Source organism: Perca flavescens, chromosome 20 (genome assembly GCF_004354835.1).
Source record: "Perca flavescens isolate YP-PL-M2 chromosome 20, PFLA_1.0, whole genome shotgun sequence".
In the NCBI taxonomy this organism is placed as follows: Eukaryota; Metazoa; Chordata; class Actinopteri; order Perciformes; family Percidae; genus Perca; species Perca flavescens.
Genome location: NC_041350.1, coordinates 3,817,294 through 3,838,149, shown reverse-complemented (window position 1 = coordinate 3,838,149; position 20,856 = coordinate 3,817,294). Strand labels below are relative to the sequence as shown.

General features: G+C 40.2%; 1 protein-coding gene across 1 annotated transcript in view; it reads left to right on the top strand.

Annotated features, from left to right (window-relative positions):
- Window positions 1–20,856, top strand: part of akap6 (A kinase (PRKA) anchor protein 6) — a 283,712-nt gene that overhangs the window by 156,651 nt on the left and 106,205 nt on the right. Inside the window, exon 17 of the mRNA XM_028566296.1 lies at window positions 1,146–1,266. Within this exon, the coding sequence (XP_028422097.1) occupies window positions 1,146–1,266 (121 nt within the window). The remainder of the gene's footprint in view (window positions 1–1,145; window positions 1,267–20,856) is intronic.

Below are 20,856 nucleotides of genomic sequence, written 5' to 3'. Positions count from 1 at the left end.
CACACACACACACACACCTTAACAAAACGGCTGACAGTAATGTGTGTGTTTGAGCAATTGGACCCTGTTCCAGCAGCATAAATATTTGATGTGATCCTGTGTCGAGGAGGAGGAGGAGGTGAGAGGACAAGAGAAGAGGGGGGGGGGGTGGAGATGGGAGGCAAAATAATCTGGGAAAGAAGAGTTAGAGGAGGTGAACAAAGAATGTGGACAATATGAGAGAATGTGGGAGGAAGACAAGGGCTGAATCTCACTTCCCTTAAAAGTACACCCACGTTACTTTCCTTTATATTATTTATATATTTTGAATTGTCATCTGTTTTTTTTCTTTACATAGGCTAAATAAAGGTATTTCCACCGTAAATTAGGTGCATAAAAGTGTATCCGAATGCAGGAAATGAAGTCGTTGATGCTCAAAACTTCTGCGGCTTTTCTCGGAGGAAAAGATGTTTCTGCTCTTCTCCCGACTGGTTTTGGCAAGAGTTTGATCTGATTGGTTGATTTGGCCCGTCTATCACCAACTATAGGTGGTGATAGACAGATGGTTTATCCAATCAGCTGACCAGGATTTTCACCCCTTCCCCAAAAGTTCTCCAACGGAAAGTTCTCAGATGGATATGCCGAGCAAATGGGAAGCGATCCATCTGGTGGAGTCAGGTTAATAAATATGTGGAATACATACGAATTATTGTGCTGAAATTTTTTTAGCTATATGTACGTATGGTTCATAAGAACAGCCTGAACAATAAAGGTCCTTCTTCTGTTTGCAAATGATTGATTTTATGTTTCAAAAGAGCGTCTCCACTTTCACCCCTGACATTCAATTCACCGATCACTGACATTTTTGCAAATAATGCGATGCCCTCCAACCGAGAGCTCATGTTCTGGGACGTTTTTCTGCCTCTTATCTGTCAGCGCCTCTCTCTCTCATTCCAGTTTGCATTTTTAGCCGCATTCTTCATTAACCTAACAAGACGCATATGTCTCTCATGGCCGCAGGACAAAACAATATTACAATAATACGAGAAAACAATAACGGAAAGTAGAGCATGTATGCAAACACAATATGAATAACAGAGGAAAAAGAAAATTGAATTCCAACAATAATTCAACTTAATAATCTCTCTTTCTCTCGCTGTCGTCAGTCTGCAGGAGTTTGAGGCCGAGTACCAGGAGCTCTGGGATTGGCTGATGGACATGGACGCCATGGTAACAGACAGTCACCAGCTGATGATGTCAGAGGAGCAGAGGCATCATCTGTTCAAGGTAAGAGGAGCTCTATTGTCTGTCTGTGACTCAGGATGCTCGGAGACTAACAGAGAAAGTTCCAGCAGCACCTGAAGGTCTCTCTTTCCATACAGGAATCTCTTTTTTCCTTTTTAACGAAAGTCTTTCGCTGTTCAGTGGGGACTCTTCCTGTGGCTGATGCCTCCTACCAGAGGTGGACAGAGTACAAAAATATTCTACTTAAGCAAAAGTGCTAATACTTTGATGAACATTTCCTTCAGTACTAGTAAAATTACCGGTATAAAAAAAAAGTAAACAGTAGCTTATTTAAAATCAGAGTCAAAGTTACTGTGTTACTTTTTAACAGCGTGGGGAGATATACTTTTTTATATTAATACTTATTTAATATCTTATTTATCCTTATACTTATTTAATGTAATCAGTCTCTTGCCTATTGATAAAGGCACATTTAAAAAAAACTTGAAAAAAATTACAAAAATTATTTTGATTTGAGTTCATTGGCAGATATTTTGCTAAAACGTTTTTATTTCCTTTTTTTTTTTACTCATTAACGGATGTGATTTCAAATGTACCAAAGTACAATACTTCAAACAAAACATTATTTACTAAAAGTAAAATTACAATTACAATTTACGCGAGGCGTAAACAAAGCAAAGTATATTTATTTTTGAATCAAGACATAGTAGTGTAGATGTAGCCTTAAGCCCAGTTCAGACCAACGATTTGTGTACATAGAGATGTCTCCTATTTCAACAGCCAATAGAGAAGTCAGCTGGTCGAGTCAATTGCAAACTTTTGACTGGCTTTAATAGTAGAGTTTTAGGCGCAATGATATCTTAGTAACAAGTGACGAATCTGTGCAACCAACGTCAATTTTCAGTCGGCTCAGAGATTGGTGGTAGCAGGTATAAGAGCAGATAAACGTTAATGCTGATTAAAGCGTTTTTTTTGTAATATTGGACAGCTGAGTTGATCTAGTCTAGGGATAGACCGATTATCGGGGCCGTTTTTTGTTGTTGTTGTTGTTTACAGATGATCTGTATCAGTGTTTTATTTGCCTGAAAAGCGATAAAGTTAACTAATTAAAAAGTGGTCTACTTTGGCTCGGCTCCAGCTCTGTGTCTGTCCCTCTGCTTCGCTTTCTCTCCCCCCTGATTCTGACATCATGTCCCGCCCACAACACTATCGGACTCTCTTTTAGTGTGGATTAGGCGGAAAGTTTATAATTTATTAAATAATTGCTTAAAGCATTTAAACTAAGTTTTGTGTTGGATTTTATAACATTCCAAAATCTTAATTTTGACTTATTTTCATTTTCACTGTATATGCATATTCAAAATATCTGTTATCTGTCGATCCCTAATCTTGTCTACGCTATTCGCCCTTTTTGTGGCCATTTTTGTGGCCATTTTTCTATTTATTTCTTCACGGATGAAGGTAAGCAGCTAGCTAGCTACGTACAGAATGTAGGAAGATGACGTCCTCATTCTTTTTAGTTTTTTTCTGTTAGACGTCATACGAGTCATGGTGTTGTATGTCCAGAAATGGCTGTTAAAGTTACACCGTTAGTGCTGCAATGCACAGCAAAGACTCCCTGCTCATTGCCTTTGCTGTGATGTCACAAATCTCCCATGGGCCACCTCTGCCACTGAGCACTGAGGACATTCTGTTAATCAAAATGTGTAAATATGTAGAAACAGAGAGCAAACTGATGTAAATGATGTCCTCCCACATTTCATTCTTCCATCAATTTGTCTGTCTCACCCCCATCCCTCCCTACGCCTCTTCATCCACTCTTTCCAGCCAAGCATACACAAACACTCACTCACTCACTCACTCACTCACTCACACACACACACACACACACACACACACACACACACACACACACTGTCTTCATCCTTACCAAGGAGAATGGGATCAGGGAGATTTTCCTTGCCACTGTCGCAATAGCCACTGTTAATGTTTGCTCTTGAGGGAATTATTGTAATTTTTGGGGCTTTGTAAATTATAGAGTGTGGTCTAGACCTACTCTATCTGTAAAGTGTCTCGAGATAACTCTGTTATGATTTGATAATATAAATAAAATTGAATTGAATTGAATTGATTACAAGGCATTGCCTGCCTCATAACCATATCATAGAGGAAAGTGTGTGTGTGTGTGTGTGTGTGTGTGTAATGACTTCACTGCAGCCAAATGAGTCAGAAAGAACAGCATGTGTTACCGTTAGAGATCTGAGTCATCCTCTTCTGTCCTTCACACACACACACACACACACACACACACACACACACACACACACACACACACACACACACAGATAGATAGATAAATCAAAGATATTTGTTGCGTTGTGGCTCCGACACTTCTAAAAAAAAGTGTCTCGTCAAAACAAATGAATAAGTCAGCCTGGTGTGAGCTGCTTCAACAAGTGTCCAATGCAAATTAACTGAATCAAGTTCTTGGGAGGGGGGGCGGGGGGGGGGGAGGCTTATTTAACTTCATATGCTACTGATATTGTCAAAGAATATATAACTTCCAGTGCTACTGATGAGTGATGCCACTTCTCAGCTAAATGAAAGCACAATCAACCCCTTCATCTTCAGTCCAACTTTTTGTCTTTCAGAGGCTTTAGCAGGCTCAGATGTGAAGATAGAGTGAAGATATTGGTGTCATATGAAACTTAGACGATCTAAGAAATAAAATGGTATACTACATCGTGCTAGCTTGTCGGGAAGGTGGCAAAATAATGTAGGTGGCAAATGTAGGCTACCTCTCTTTTTGAAACACAAAATGAATCATTTCCACAAGAAGATAGAAGTTCAATTCCCTTCTAAAATGTTCAGGCTGTTCTCATGAACCGTTGGTACATATAGCTACGAAAAAAGTAGCACACTGTAATTCGGATGTACAGTATTCCACGCATTTATGACTGTATAAAACACATGGGGCTTTCAAGCCGGGGAGTGGATTTTGTGTCCCTGACGAAGTTAAGGTTGGTTTTCAAAAGAGATTTGAGTACTTTCCAAAAGCCAACGTCACTATACCGAAAGCTGAGTTTGTTCTGAACATTTTGATATGAAACCCATGGGGATTAGTTATATGGGAATACCTTAAAAATGTCAATTTAAGAAGGTATTATGGGGCGGCTGTGGCTCAGTGGTAGAGTGGTTGCCTGCCAATCGGAAGGTTGGTGGTTCGATCCTTGGCCCTGCAGTCCCGTGTCGAAGTGTCCTTGGGCAAGACACTGAACCCAGAGTTGCCCCCGATGCTGCGCCATTGGAGTGTAAATGTGTGTGACTGATTATCTGATGAGCAGGTGGCACCTTGTACGGCAGCCCTGGCCACAGTGTATGAATGTGTGTGAATGGTGAATGGTTCCTGTACCATGTTAAAGCGCTTTGAGTAGTCGTTACTCGACTACTACTAGGAACCAGTGTTTTAACCCAAACCACCATATTTCTCTTAAAATCTTAACTAGTACTGTCTGTCGTCAGCTAGCAAAAGCCCCTGAAACAACCGTCATCTGAGATCTACTGAAACCTTAAACACAAATGGACTGTCGTGATGCTCTCAGACACTCTGGTTGTTTTTCTGTGTGTGTGTGTGTGTGTGCGTGTGCATACATGATTTATTTAGTGGCCGATGAGACTCACCTGGCCTGCGAATTATTGATAAGTGTAAAGATGAACCTAATTTCTCCATAGGAGTCACACTTAAATATTCATCTCTGTATGAATATTCATGGCGGCGATGATGCATGCATGAATTTTAGATGACTCTGGAATCGCTGGGCATTCTTCTTCTCTCTCTCTCTCTCTCTCTCTCTTTCTCTCTTTTTTTTGATGTGTCAACTCTCCTGTTAAAATATTGATGTGGAGCTCGACAGCGTCTCCTCGCCCGGTCCAAGGTCGCTGTCTCGTACTGTTTCTATCCTCCTGCACCGCTGAGACTTTCACAGACAGGGCTGTGTACCGTAAGCTGCTCATACAGGGATGTGTTTAGCTTATGTATCGCTTAGTTTTTAATTGTTGGGTCTGTTTCTTTAGGTTAGTACTCATATCAAGGGCTGGGTACCGAATTCAACACTTTTTAGGCACCGGCCAAATTGCCTCGAAAGTATCGAGTGTCGGAAAATGCCTCGTCTTTCAATACCGAAGGAGTAAATCTCATCAGAGTCAGTGAGCCAATAAGCACGCAGCACGCCTCTACCGAGACCTAATAATGTCCGTGATTGGCTGTCTAACGGTGCACGTCGTTTAGACACGCATGAAAAACTCTACGTTGCACAGAGACGGCTCACGTAGTTGGAGCTGAAAAATAAATGAAAAGTTTTCTGCCGTGATGTTGTAATTTCTTTTTGTTTTATAAAATTGGTATCAAAAAAAGTACAGTTTAGGAAGTCAATGTGTTGGTATCAGTACTGGTGTTAAAAATATTAACGCCCTACTCATATCCTTTACTTAAGCAAAAATACACCACGCTACACTGTAAAAACATTCCAGTAACCGTTTCATGCCCATATAAACTCACGGTATATTTACCTGTAATATTTAATCAGTTGTGATTTATTTATTCACTCATGGTTCATTATTTGCAACCAATCATCATGAAAATATAAATTGGCATCTTTCACCACTATTTATATTATTATATTTATTAGGGGTGGGAAAAAATGGTCTGTATCTCACCTAGATGTATTTACAGTGTGTTTTTGTCAGTTTACAGATGTATGACTTGGACGGAAAAAATCCCCCCTGACACATTTTTTGGGGCTTTTCCCTTTTATTAGTAGTAGTGACAGTGGATAGAGATGGGGGATGACACGCAGCAAAGAGCAGCAGGTCGGATTCGAACCTGCACCGATGCAAGACTCAGCCCTACATGGGGCAAACGCTCTTACTGGGTGAGCTAGAGGCCTCCCGAGCTGTACCACTTTTAATTTGGGTATGCCGTTTCGACCAAAAAGCATGGAATTTCAGTCATTTTATAATGGGAAAAGAAAATCGCAATACTCAATACTATAGAATCAGAATACTTAGAATCACAATAAATGAAAATCGCAATACAAATCGAATCGGGACCCACATATCGTGAAAGATTTGAATCGGGACAAAAAGCATATCATCCCAGACCTACTTTCTATAGTGCTAAAAAGAATTAGTCAATAAGTTGCCAACAAATTCAAAATGTTTGATTTAAGTTTATCAAGGAAAAATACAAACATTATCTGGGTTACATTATTATGTTAAATCTAATATCTTTGGGTTTAAGACTGTTTGTCGGAAGAAAAAACGCGGACAAACAGTGTAGCCTAACTGCACTTTGAGACACCATGGCCACTGCTGTTGGAGAAACACAACAACAACAAAACAGACGGGACTTAATGGTTCATTCACCTTTTGGGGCTCATGGTGCATTAAAGTGCACCTCGTAAAAACCTTCTGCCATTAAGTGTTTCTTCTTTCTGTTGTTTCACAGCAATTGACTGGTGAAATAAGTTTTTTTTAATTATTGAAGCAATTAGGATATCAACATATCAAATCACATTTTTTTTTTAACAAAACAAACAGACAACTTATAGGATGCCACATGAAACAAAAGAAAAAGCTTTTACAATTGTATCTTCTCAAAATAATCCATAAACGGGTGCCATATTGCCTGGAATTTATGTGCGATCCCTCTGAGTGAAAATTGAATCTTTTCCAGCTGTAACCGGTTCATCACTTCTTTCAATAATGCTGGGTGGGCTGGTGGATTCCTCTGCTTCCAATTTAGTAAAATCATCCTTCGTGCCAACGGTGTCACATAACGTATCACATTGTATTGATTCTTTGACAAAACCGTTGTGGTCGCTTTAACCCCAAATACCACCAACACTGGGTGTGGTTTAAGTTGAATATTACCCAGTAATTACAGCGTCTCGGGCAGTTCCAGGACATAAAGACCTAAAGAAGTCCGTGCTGGGGATTTTGAATTTCTCTTTTATTTGCTGAACAATTCTGCCAGCCAAAGTGCCTCTGAATTTGGGACCAAATTTTAACTGAGTGTGAAATAGTTGGGTTTTTCATCTTAACCTTTGGCACTGGTAGGAGTTATTACATTTTAAATAAATTATTGAAATTTGACCACATGGCCTTGGCAATGCACAAGCAGAGTATCGGTTCAGGCATATAACAACACATTATGTAATAAAACGTCAAAACGTAATAAATCTATACTTTATTTTCTAATACCACTCGCGTTATGTAGTAATCTTCATTTAATTTGTACTACAAACCCTGAACGCAATATGTAATAAATGCAGTTATGTGTATTGACCAATGAAAAGAGAAACATCTCAGTAGACCAGTTTACTTTGCAGAGTTTACTTGCAGAGGCACCGTGGCTCTGTCCGCCGCTTAGCACCGTCCAAGACGATTGTGATTGGTTTAAAGAAATGCCAATAAACCAGAGCACATTTTTCTCCCATCCCAGAATGCTGTGTGGATTAGTCAGACCTTCCTCCGCAGCGCTGTGGAGCGCTGACTGACTCAGGTGATAACAGGTGCTCATGTTTGGTAGGGAGATGGCGTGAAGCGTCGGATTAAGGATCCAGAGTTTGATGCGATTGAAAGCTTTGGGTAAAAATATGAATTGACCTCGAGTTGAGATTAGTCTGTCTGCATCAATATGGTCTTTTGACTGTCGTGCATTGAAAAACGCAGTTTGTGCCTCACCTGCACAAGTATATACTTTCAAAAATTATGAGCAAATACACAGAGCCATACAACAGTCGTTTCAAATCAGTCCAGTACACTGAGAAGCAAAACTGAAAATCCAAGCCTTGATATGTACATTTTCACAACATACAGTAGTCAATGTAATATTCCTCTTGTCTGTTTTTTTTTTTTATATTCTGAGCAGTTAATTTAAAGTCTGCAGATTTGTAAAAGGTTGTATTTAAGTACTGTATGTTGAAAGTTATTCACAACATTATCTAACATTCGTTCCAATCCCTGAGATGTTATCCGTGTTTTGTTATTCTGTGTCGTATGTAGTCATCTGAACATGGGCCTACTTCAGGACAGATGCATGCTGGGAGATTTCACCGTGTGTGTGTGTGTGTGTGTGTCTGTGTGTGTGTGTGTGTGTGTGTGTGTGTGTGCGCGCGCCGCAAAAAACTCATCTAAACCCCCTTGTTTTTTCAGTGTTTTTTTTTTTTTTTTTTCCATGTGACTGTTAAAGAACCTCGCTGTGCTCCGCTAAAAATGCTGGGGGGTCTCGACCCGGTAACCGTAGCAACGCCAGGGCCCAACAAAAGTTGTTCTTTTTGGAGGAGTGTGTGTTTGTGTGTTTCTCGTGTGGGGTGTGCTACTGAGAAAGTGTGAGTGTTATGTATTGCACGTTTGCGTGTGTGTGTGTGTGTGTGTGTGTGTGTGTGTGTGTGTGTGAGAGAGAGAGGGAGAGATAGAGTGTGTGAGTGTGAGAGTGTGAGTATGTCCTCCGGAAAAGGAAAGCTGGGCTGACAGTTGTTTCTGCAGGCCGGCTTGGCAGGCTGAGGCTCTACTGTTTATTGTGATGTTAGATGGAGGCACTTATCAACCTTTCAAGGGGGGGGTTGTTGATACAGATATGTGTGCATGCGTGCCTGTGCCTGTGTGTGTGTGTGTGTGTGTGTGTGTGTGTGTGTGTGTGTGTGTGTGTTGTAACCGAAATTTCCCTAACCTAATTGATGTAGAATCGGAAATGTAATCCAACAGGGACCTTGTGAATCGGAATTGAATCAACCCAAGAAATCAAATCAAACGCAGCCCTACTAGGGACTAAAATTGAAGATATCTCTGCCTCGCTCTTTTGTTTCTGTTTTCTCTACAAATGCAGCCTATTCATGTTCTGTGTTGCATAATGCACACTCTGTGGAAACAAATTCCCCCTTTGGGGACGATAAAATCTATCCTGACAGTCCTTTTGTCGCTCGCAAGTTCCCCCAACTTTATGGAAGTGCGATACTAAATAACTGGATCGCTCCTTTAATCAATAGAGTTGTTTACTCTAACCACATAACAGCTCACATTTCACACACGTAGCTGCAGTGCTGCGACCCAAAATTTCTGTTTAGGCTTCATATCTATTTTTCTTCCATTTTTCAGCGAGGAAATAGAGCGATAGTTTATCTCTGTAAATACTGACGGACTAAAGCTGACATGCTGCTTTCACTACATGGCCAGCGTAGACACATGGAGTGATGCATTACTGATTATTGAAAGTCGTAAAGATATCTTTTTAATTAGTTTCAGATCAGTTTCTGATAGCAGCTTTGCGTTGCACCGTTAGTAAGTGACTGTTGCATTTGATTTAGTTTTCTTTGCGTGAACTTTTGTCTGTTCTCTACATCTCTTTCTCATGTTTATTCACATTATTGTATAACTGTGTGTGTGTGTGTGTGTGTGTGTGTGTGTTTGCTTTGTCTTTCTGTTTCCCATGTCTGACTGTCCATCCTTTCGCCTGTGTGTTTTCCTTTATGTGTGTGCACGTTGTTTAATGTGTGTGCTCTGTTCATTCTCACTTTCTTCAGCTTGTTTCATCTCTGTCTCTCCGATTGTTGGTGTGTATCCAGATGGTGTGTGTGTGTGTGTGTGTGTGTGTGTGTGTGTGTGTGTGTGTGTGTGTGTGTGTGTGTGTCTGTCTGTCTGTGTCTGTCTGTGTCTATGCGCGTGTGTGAGTTCTGCCGAGGGTCCACAGGGAGACGAAACAAGCATCAGACCTTGTAGGTGCTGTCAACCAATCACACATCAAGGCCCCTGTAGTTCAGCCAATTGATGATCAAGGCTCTGGCCCTGTGTCCCGCAGGAGGCGGAGCCAACACTCAGTTACCAGAAATGTAGCGCGTGTGTGTGGCATTTCACGACCGTGGTAATACACAAAGAAAAGAACACAAACACACACACACACACACACACACACACACACACACACACAGCTAATAAAAATGCAAACATTAAAGCATGAACATAATGTGCACACACAGTCACACACATTTGATGTCTGTTTATCGTGTAGAAACACATTTGGTATCAGTAAAAGTTTAAATTACAAATGAAAAACAGCCGGAGGAAGAACTACAGAATTAAACAGTAGAGATGCTCTGATTCAGAATCAGCTGATATCCTCTATATCAGAGAAATCATAATTGTATTTTGGTTGAGACGAATAAATAAACAATTATGTTTCACTGCGTTGTCTGTACCACGCTACAGACTAATGAGGCTAATGAAGGATATTTAAATGATGTTTTTATATATTTATTACATGACATTTAAAGTTTTCTAGATTATAAATCAGATTTCAGTCCTTGTCGATTAATGTGTGGATTATTTTATGGATAAATGGATTGGAGGGAGAGACTGAGAAGTTGTTGATGTTCACATCTTTTGGCTAAGTCCTGGATCTTCACAATCCTACCTCCGGCACCTTTAATCTTTGCCGCTTTATAAATCTTACTGGCTTTGATGATCCTGATGAGTCCTGCGATCCGTCCCCGTCCTGCCGTGATGTTTTGGATGTAACGCAAAGTGACGCAAAAATAAGTGATTTCTGGGGGAAAAGAAATCGATACAGCATACAGTAGTATTATGATATTTTTTCCGTGGCAATACTGTATTGATACACGGGACGCCAAGTTTCGATCTTTTATCATAGAAATTGCCCATGAGAATTAAACTTTTTGGTAATAGAATAAAATCAATTGCTTCTTCAGTCAAACAGAACAAACAGAGAACAGGGACGTTATTTGAAGTTGGGGTGGGAAAAAAGGGTAAAAAATTATAATGCATCAAGAATCCTCCCATTGTAAAAAGAGTAAAGGATCCAACCAGTGTGTTTAATGGTCTCATCATCTCAGCTGGACGTCAAACTAACAACATCAGATTTTATAAACTACATGTGTTTTGTGTGCAGGAATCTTCATGTGTAAAGTAACTAGTAACTAAAGCTGTACCAGATGAATGTAGCGGAGTAACTAAAGTAACTAGTAACTAAAGCTGGAACAGATGATTGTAGTGGAGTAACTAAAGGAGCTAGTAACTAAAGCTGGAACAGATGAATGTAGAAGAGTAACTAGTAACTAAAGCTGTAACAGATGATTGTAGTGGAGTAACTAAAGTAACTAGTAACTAAAGCTGTAACAGAAGAATGTAGTGGAGTAACTAAAGTAACAAGTAACTAAAGCTGTAACAGAGGAATGTAGCGGAGTAACTAAAGTAACTAGTAACTAAAGCTGTAACAGATGATTGTAGTGGAGTAACTAAAGTAACTAGTAACTAAAGCTGGAACGGATGAATGTAGCGGAGTAACTAAAGTAACTAAAGCTGTAACAGATGAATGTAGTGGCGTAACTAAAGTAACTAGTAACTAAAGCTAGAACAGATGAATGTAGTGGAGTAACTAAAGTAACAAGTAACTAAAGCTGTAACAGAGGAATGTAGCGGAGTAACTAAAGTAACTAGTAACTAAAGCTGGAACGGATGAATGTAGCGGAGTAACTAAAGTAACTAAAGCTGTAACAGATGAATGTAGTGGCGTAACTAAAGTAACTAGTAACTAAAGCTGTAACAAATGAATGTAGTGGAGTAACTAAAGTAACTAGTAACTAAAGCTGTAACAGATGAATGTAGTGGAGTAAAAAGTACAATATTTCTCTCTGAAATGTAGCGGAGTAGAAGTAGAAAGTGGCATGAAAAGAAAAGACTCAAGTAAAGTACAAGTACCTCAACATTTGGACTCAAGTATAGTACTTGAGTAAATGTACTTAGTTACATTCCGCCACTAGACGGCATATTGTGTCTGCGTGATCCAGTTGTCTGGATCTCAATCGAGACCTGAGGCAGTTTGTCTGAGAATAATAAAGCACAATCATTTTCCATTCTTATTTCCCCAGAAAAAAAATTGAAATGTCTCCATAAATATTGGACGGATTTCCATAAAAGTTTGGTACAGTACAGGCACTTATGTTCCCCACAGCAACAACTGTAATAACTGTTGTGGTACCCAGACGTTTCCTCTAGTGCCACCAAATACCTGCACAACTACCAACATTCTCGTCCGCCTCAGCTTTGTGATTAGCGCTAGTTGGCAAATATTACTATGCTAATACACACTTAAAGGGTAGCTATCGTTTTTTTCAACCTGGACCCTATTTTCCTATGTTTTTGTGTGTACGTGACTGATAGGAACAACAATCTTTGAAATTGGTCCAGTATTAAGCGTGAACGCTGTAACCGGCAGCCACAGACTGGGCTGCAGTGTAACCTTACGGGGCAAATGTGCATCGTCAATTTCATCCACCGACAGGCTCAGATTAATATTCTAAGTGTCTGACAACATTATGGACAGAGACAGAGTTTTAAAACCTCTTTGAGATCTTTCTGTTTAACCAGAAACAGCTCTGAAGTCGCTAGCGCTAAACCCACCAGACTCCATAAAAAAACAATACTTTTAGCGTGTGTAGAGCCAACATATTTTCACATGTACATCTGTAAACTATGTGTTTATTTCAACCAAAACTAGAGTTGTGATGGTTGAAAAGTGGAAAAATGACCCAAAACTGATTTTTATAGTTTTATTTTGTTTCTGTCGACTTTGAATGAAGTGTATTTAAAGGTACATTGTGTAAGAATTTACGAAATTATCTCTCTTCATCATTTACACTTGTCGCTTTGCCTGTCGTTTTAATTCTCTTTCCCTGGCGAGTAATCTCCCCCTGGCATTCGTCACGGTGCCAATAGGTGTAAGAGGGCGAAATGCGGAGGTATGTCCCTCTTTGGCTAATGTATTTTAAAAGATTGAGGTGCTACATGGCGGCCGTCATTCGAGCGAGTTGCTCATATGTATTCTGAATAATTCTGAATGGCAGATTCCACTCTTACGAGAATACTTTAATTAGTTGGTGGAAGTAATTACACATGAATGAGTACATATTTGTGAGAGAACAAAGGGGTTTTTGCTTAGAATCAACTCAAAAAGTTACACAATGTAGGTTTAACGATGCTTAAATGACATTATTTACATGGAGTCTGGCTGCTTTAGCGAACGCAATTTCGCTCATGTTTTTAATGTTAAGAAAAAGGATCTTACTCTTTAACAGAAAGGTCGACCTCCTTAGAAATCCTTTCCATAATGTTGTCAGACACTTAGAATATTAATCAGAGTCTGTCAGCCGAACGAGCACTTTTGTGAAGGTAAATACAAGCTGGACAATTGTCCTATTAACTTATATTGTAGCTTGTTTCCCTGACTGAAGCGATCTCGCTTAATACTGGACCAATGTCAAAGATTGTTGTTCCCATCAGTCACATAGACACAAAAACATAGAAAATGAGGGTCCAGATTGGGAAAAAAAACGGTAGTTAGGCTCAACACACTAAACTAAGACCAAGAACATGGTGAACATTATGTAAGGGTTAATGTAGAGCGAGGCGGTTGTTATAGCGAATACAACCCCGACAGGGTGATCAGGACCCACTTATTACATGGCTACTTACCAAATAAATCAATAATTTGACTAATAACTTGACAAAATATTGATTTAAATGGGAGTTTATTGATTTAAATACGATTGTATTGCTTCCACTAGAGAAAATAGTCCGTTCCGTCTCTACGGTTGGAATCCTGCGTCCATAGCAACGTAAAAACTCTGTAATGCAATCCTTCGTCTATTAGCTACTCAACACCACCTTATGGGCTGTGGTAGTAGCCGTATATTTTATGGGGTGCTGCCGTGGTGGACAAATGACCCAGCTGCTGTTTTAATCACTGCAGGAATTGACACAACATTAGCTGAAGCGTTGTAGTGAGCTAGCGGGCTATCGGCTGCTCTAATTTACATTAAACTGAACATTTCTGTTGACGGTGAAGTGAGACACGGTGAATGGCTTCTTTGGGAATATTTATGTGGACCTTTTATGTCCTCATTCATCTCGTTTCCTTTTTGCAGAGCCGCTGCATGTTGACACACCTGTAAGTTAACGTTAAACAAGTTGCAATGTAAGCTAACTAATTAGCGTTGTTGTCCCTACGGCTGTTACTGCGTAGCTAGCGATCATAGACGGTATAGAAAGACACTAGCGATAGACGCTCATCACCTCTGCTGTCATTGCTTGGATTGGAGGACAGAAGTTGCTCCACGTTTCCCCACTTTTTGCCACAGCTGATAGGCTAAATTATCCGGACTTCTTTCAGCGGATTGATTGATAGCTGTCCTCCAGAGTGAACAGAACTGCGTCCATGGCAACGCTCTGCTTTTGCATGGCAACGGTGTGTTATCCTTAGCAGCGGTCTGTTATCAAGAAATAACAGACCGCATTCTACATTAGAATTCAACCAAGCCATTTAATAAACCGGCTTAACTGCATGTTAACATTTCCACACAGAGCTGCTTTCTGGATCTAGTTGGTCACATTGTTTGTTCTCTGAGCGACGGAGACGTCACCCCGTCACATGAGAGGAGAAAGGGAAAGACGCCGGCGAGTAAAAGTGTCAGCTGTAGACCAATATTTCATTCGAAAACATTTCATTGCATTAAGTCATCACAGATGTCTTTCTCTCTCTCTCTTTCTCTGTCTCTCGCTCTCCCTGTGGCTGGTTCCAGTGGAGTCCAACTAATTACAGTGGCTATCAGGAGTGTGTGTGTGTGTGTGTGTGTGTGTGTGTGTGTGTGTGTGTGTGTGTGTGTGTGTGTGTGTGTGTGTATCCCTGCTGCTAAATTCTCATTTCAAATAGCCCATGGTGCTCTGATGGAACGCTGGGCTACACACACACACACACACCTGCTCATTAACTGGCTTTCCAAAACCAATCAGTGTGGGTGCGACAGAGGAGCTCTGTCTGAGGACACACACACATACACACACAGAAACACAGAGTGTGTTTTCACTGGTTGTGTGGTAATCTCTGGTCCAAACCACAAGAAGAGACCCTGACGTGATTAACACTTAAACACACAGAGACTGATACAGAGAGAGAAAACAACACAAATGCAACTTTATTTATCTAGTTATTTCTCTGAATAAACTAGGGCTGCACGATTCAGAAAATGTCACGTTTCAATATCGTTTTTTAGGCTCAAGATTCAATTCAGCAACGCTTCTTGATTTAAAAAAAAAAAAAAAACGATTCACTGTATGTAATGTAGTTACTTTTACCATGTGATTGCAGTAGACAAGAAATTAAAAAACATGAATTGATTTTTGGAATTCTACGAATCGATTTTAAATCGGTAGGGCTTGAATCGCGATACGAATGTGAATCGATTTTTTTGCACACTCCTAAAATAAACACAGTTCAGCCCTTTGACCCAGACGGGTGTCAGCAGCAGATAACAATGTGGGGTGATGGGAGCTAGTTTCTGTCCTCTGGGGTGTACGTCTGGCAAGTCCTCGAGGTTTCGATAAAAATGCCTGAATATTTGCCGTCTATTGCTCGGATTCACAACGTGAACAATGTTCAAATGAAGTCAACAAAAAGGAGACAATTCTGTAGTTGACCAGTTTCACTCCAGAGGCAAACTGAGGGCCTTTCTCGCACACGACCCATATTTACGTGTATATTGGCCAGTCACTCCAGAAAAACGTGATTATGGGATCGCATAATTCAACGCATAATCAGCCAAAGTGTGCCAAACAGCAAAAACTTGTTTTTGTGGAGAGGAAAGCCTCCTGCAGAGACACGAGTCTGTCCGATGGAAACACAACATACAGTATAGACAGAAGGGAGAGAGAAATGGAAGAAAATCAGTTTTTCTGTCCGTCTCTCTCTCTCTCTCTCTCTCTCTCTCTCTCTCTCTCTCCATCTTAAAGCCTGAGGGCGACAGTAAGAGTACACAGTCGGGTGTCTGGGTTATATTCCAGCAGAGAGTCACGCCTGAGAAACACACAGACGGCTTAAGTCCTACATCCTCTGAGATCTCGGTCTGTTTTTCTCTACTGTGTTTTTCTGTCTTTTCTTTCCGTCTGTCTTCATTTTGTCTGTATTGTATCAAATATCATTTTCTATTATGTTGAATTTTGAAACAATAGGTGTTTAAGTGAAAAATAGAGACCCATTTTTCCTTTAGAGATTTTTCTTGTTTACCATTGTTAAAGGCAGACCGTGATGCAGAAGTCAAAGGCTCGGCCAACCTTAAAGAAGCTGCTGCAACATTTCGGGGATCCTTTAGTTAACCGATAAGACCTCGGTGAGCACAGACCTCCGCCACAGCATATCCTTTCTCAAAATGAGAAGTTGGCGTGAATTTTTCCAGACGTGAACCCATTTTTTTTTTTTTTTTTTTTTACCCCGACACCGCATGAATGCAGCACAAACACCTCGCAATGACGGAAGTTGAAATTGTATGCACCGTGATTCGGATCCGCTCCAAAGTGTAATGGGTTCTTCCTTGGCTCATGCTACGCCCTTCCACCAAGTTTCAGGAAAATTGGGCCAGTATTTGTTTTTCTGCTGACAGACTGACAGACAGACAGACAGACAGACATACAGACAGACAGACAGACTACACAATCTTTAGTTTAAAAAAAAAAACACCAAAACCCTAAGAAGAGGGAGGAACAAAGCAAGGAATGAAAGAGGGAAGGGAAGACGAGGGAAATTAAAAAAAGGTGGAAAAGAAAAAAGGATGAAAAAAGAAAAGGCAAATAAAGTAGGAATGAAACAAGGATGCAAGGAAAGCTGTAAGGAAGGCATTGAAGGAAATAAAGTAAGGGAAAGAATGAATGGAAGAACACGGGAAGGAAAACATTTCCCAACTTCACAAAATTCTGAATTAAAGAATGAAGAAAAGAAGAGATAAAGAAGCAAGGATGGCATGCAACGAAAGAGGAATGAAAGGGTGAAAGGATGAGAAGGAATTGAAAAAGGGAAATAAGGAAAGAGAAGAGGGTGGCGGTAACTATGTAGAGTAAGTCCCATTGAGATTACAAAATCTCTTTTTTAAAGGTACAGTAGGCCGACTAAGTTTAAAAAATATAATTACAAATAGAAATAAAAACCTTGACAAAAATCATCAATTATCTGTGGAAATAAATCATGTTTTTGAATATATGACACGCATTTTAATAGGATGTTGATTTCTGTGCTCGTTGTTTAGCGTGTTAACCAATGTGAGTCTTTGAATGTTGATGAAGAAACCAACATGTTTATCACATCTTAGCGGACTTAGTAGGAAATAATTCGTTTTACCCGCTAAAACCTGTGACCTGCAGAGAATTAGGTTTTGAAACGCACCTTTCCAGCCACCCCCAACCCCGAGAGGATGAGAGAGAGAGAGAGAGGGAGGGAGGGATGAAAGAAGATGAATGTTAAGAAAGAGAGAGAGAGGAAGGAACAGACAGAAAGAAGGTGGAGAGAGGGAATCTTTAATTAGAGACAGATGACTTTGCCACGCCTCAGAAGGCTGGAATTACACTGCAGGCTATGAGGCGAGGCTAATTTCACATGTAATTGTTGCTGCAATCCTCGCTGTGCTGCTAACACTCCCAACCTCCCTCCATCCAGAGAGATGAAGAGGAGGGGGATAGAGAGAGAGAGGAAGAGGAGAGAGAAATTGGAGGAAGAATGCATAAACGATTGGAAGAAAGAAGTAATTTGTTGCTGCAAACGTCTGTGTGCTGAAAACACCGTCCGCTCTCTTACTGTAATACCTAAAGAAAGGAAGACAAGAAGGGGGGGGGGCAAAGCAAGGGATGGCAGACAGAGGGAAAGAAGGAACAAACAAAAGAAAAACAGAAAAAAGGAATGAAAGGGAAGAGACGATAGGTAAATTAAAAAGGAGGGAAACGAGGAATGAAAAGGATTAAAAGAAAAGGCAAAGTAAGTAGGAAGGGAACAAGGATGCAAGGAAAGCTGTAAGGAATAAATAAAGGAAGGGAAAAATGAATGAAAGAACACGGGAAGGGGAAAAAAAGGAATAAAAATATTTGGAATTAAAAAGGGAAGGGAAAAAAGACACAAGGATGCCAGGAAAGAAAGAGGAAATGATAAAAGGATGAGAAGGAATACAAAAATGGAAAATAGGAAGGAAAGAGGAAATATGTAAAGAGAAGAGGGATTGAAGGGATGAAGAATTAAAATAAGAAAGGAAAAGAGTAAACTAAAAAGGAATAGAAGGATCAAAAGAAGAAAGCAAGGAATGAAGGGGTGAAAGAAGGAAGGAAAGCATCAGGGAATGAGAAGAAGGAAGCAAGGAATGAAGAACAGGTGGAAGGCAAGAGGAATGAATGAAGGAAAGAGGAAATGAAAGGAGGGAAAGAAGGAATTTAAAAAGGTAAATGACAAAGGAATGACGGGATGAGGAAATGAGAGAAGAGGAAGGATGGACAAAGAGTGAAAGAAGGGAGCACGGAATGAAGAATGGAGGAAGGCATGAGTAATACATGACGGAAGTAGAGAGGGAAGGAAGGAAAAGAATTGAAAAGTATTTCATAAACCCATCATGGAAGGGAGGAATGAGAGGCAATGTATGAGTAACTAAAAAGATAAAATATTTTCATATATATATATATATATATATATATATATATATATATATATATATATATATATATATATATATAACCCACAATGGAGGAATGTGTGACCTCTGAATGTCTACAGGGAGAAAGAAATAGAAAGAGAAGGAAAGAAAGATGGAGAGAAGAAAGAATGGAAGAAAAAAAAATATCTGTCTTCAACCATTTTAAAGAAACACTTTGAAACTGCAAAAATCTCTCCTTATCCTACAAAAGAAACTTCCTGCAGCTCAGGAAAATCTCTGTGTCTTACACACACACACACACACACACACACTTTCTTTGTAGACTGATATTCCCTTTTCTTCTCTCCAGAGACTTGCATAGCTCTGCCGCCGCCTCGCTGTGTGTCTGGTGTGTGTACAATGTGTATGCGTGTGCGTGTGTGTGTGTGTGTGTGTGATGTGTTGAGTCGAGCGCTTCCTGGGTCAGACGTCCTGATCTCGCGTTTTGTCGTTTGTCGCAGCTTGTTATACAAGCAAGAGAGAGCTGAAGTCCTCTGGGACTGTGTGTGTGTGTGTGTGTGTGTGTGTGTGTGTGTGTGTTTTTACTTTTATATTTTTTTTCAGTCTCTCACTCAGTTTTTTTTTTTGTGTGATTTCAAGTATGTTGTGTGCGTACAAATGATTGTGTATGCTGTGTGTGAGTTCTGCATGTTTTCGTGACGTAGTGCATCACCGGAGACGAGGGGACATGTCCCCGCACACTTTTTAAAGGCCCACATTTTTTGACTTTTGTCCCAAGGAGCCAAGCAACAGTTTAGTAAACAGCCCGCTAAGTTTGAAAGGTGCAACATTTAGTGAATAAACTAATGATGACTTTCTTCACATTGAGTTTTTGATATAGTTTATGTTCTTTAGTAATCACTACGGCCGTGCTAAGAAACCCGCTTTGAATTAGAATTTTAGTTTCATAGTTTGATATGAATTTTTATGAATATACAATATAGCATTCACTTTTCTCCTTTTTCTCTTTTTCTTTCTTTCCTTTCTGTGGTTGACCTTGTTGTGTACATCACTTTTGTATCTAAAGCCCTTCCAGAGCTTCAGTTCTTTATTTTTTAGGAGCACGTTATGTGTTCCTGTCCGAGGGAATATTGGTGGCGTTATAGAAATCTGGATTCATTTGCTTTTCTTGTCAGCGCGGGTGTGTTTACGTGGGCAGATGCAGTTAGTGTGTTTTTTGTCTTCTAAAAGTACACGTTAAGTTATGGGTGTATGTTACATATCTCTATATCTTGTGTGTGTGTTGTGTGTGTGTGTGTGTGTGTGTGTGTGTGTGTGTGTGTTGTGTACATCATCATACCTTGCTGTGTTCAATTTCGCACCTCTGTCTGTTTGTGTGTGCGTCTGCACTTTCTCAAATATTCTTGTGTCTGTGTGTCTTGAGTGTTTGCTGTCTCTCTCTTGTGCGTGTGTGTGTGTGTGTGTGTGTGTGTGTGTGTGTGTGTGTGTGTGTGGATTATATGTCCTGTGGGAGGCTGTTTCCTGTGCGTTTGTTCTGTCAGTCTTGATAAAGTCGGGGATATATCTGCTTTAGAACAAAGAGACACGACTCAGCAGCATCTCGCCAACTTTCTCTCTCTCTCTCTCTCCCTTTTTCTGTATCTCTTCTCTCTTGAGACTCCCTCAGCTTCCCAGGAACGTCGTCTGACTGACACACACACACACACACACACACACACACACACACACACACACACACACACACACACACAGGAACGAGCAGGAATCTCGTACAGAAATAAAAGTAGAGTTTGACGACGAGCGATGAGACAATGTCGGGCCAAGGTTGGCTGTAAACATGTTTGCAGATTTTCGTTTCAAAACAACAAGCGACGGCTCGTCTCAAAACAAGCCATGAACGTCTGTGACAGAATTAAAACCAGTCCCACTTTTATTTTTAAAGTTTTCCCCCAAAATAGGACAGGATTGTATCGTGTTAAGTGATTCCTGGACTTGGAAAATGATTTCATGTAAATCTTAAATAATTTTTTTTTAGTATAACCGATTTATTTTCTTTTGAAAGGCCACTATGGTGCTGTCGGGGGCATGTTTTAACGAGCTA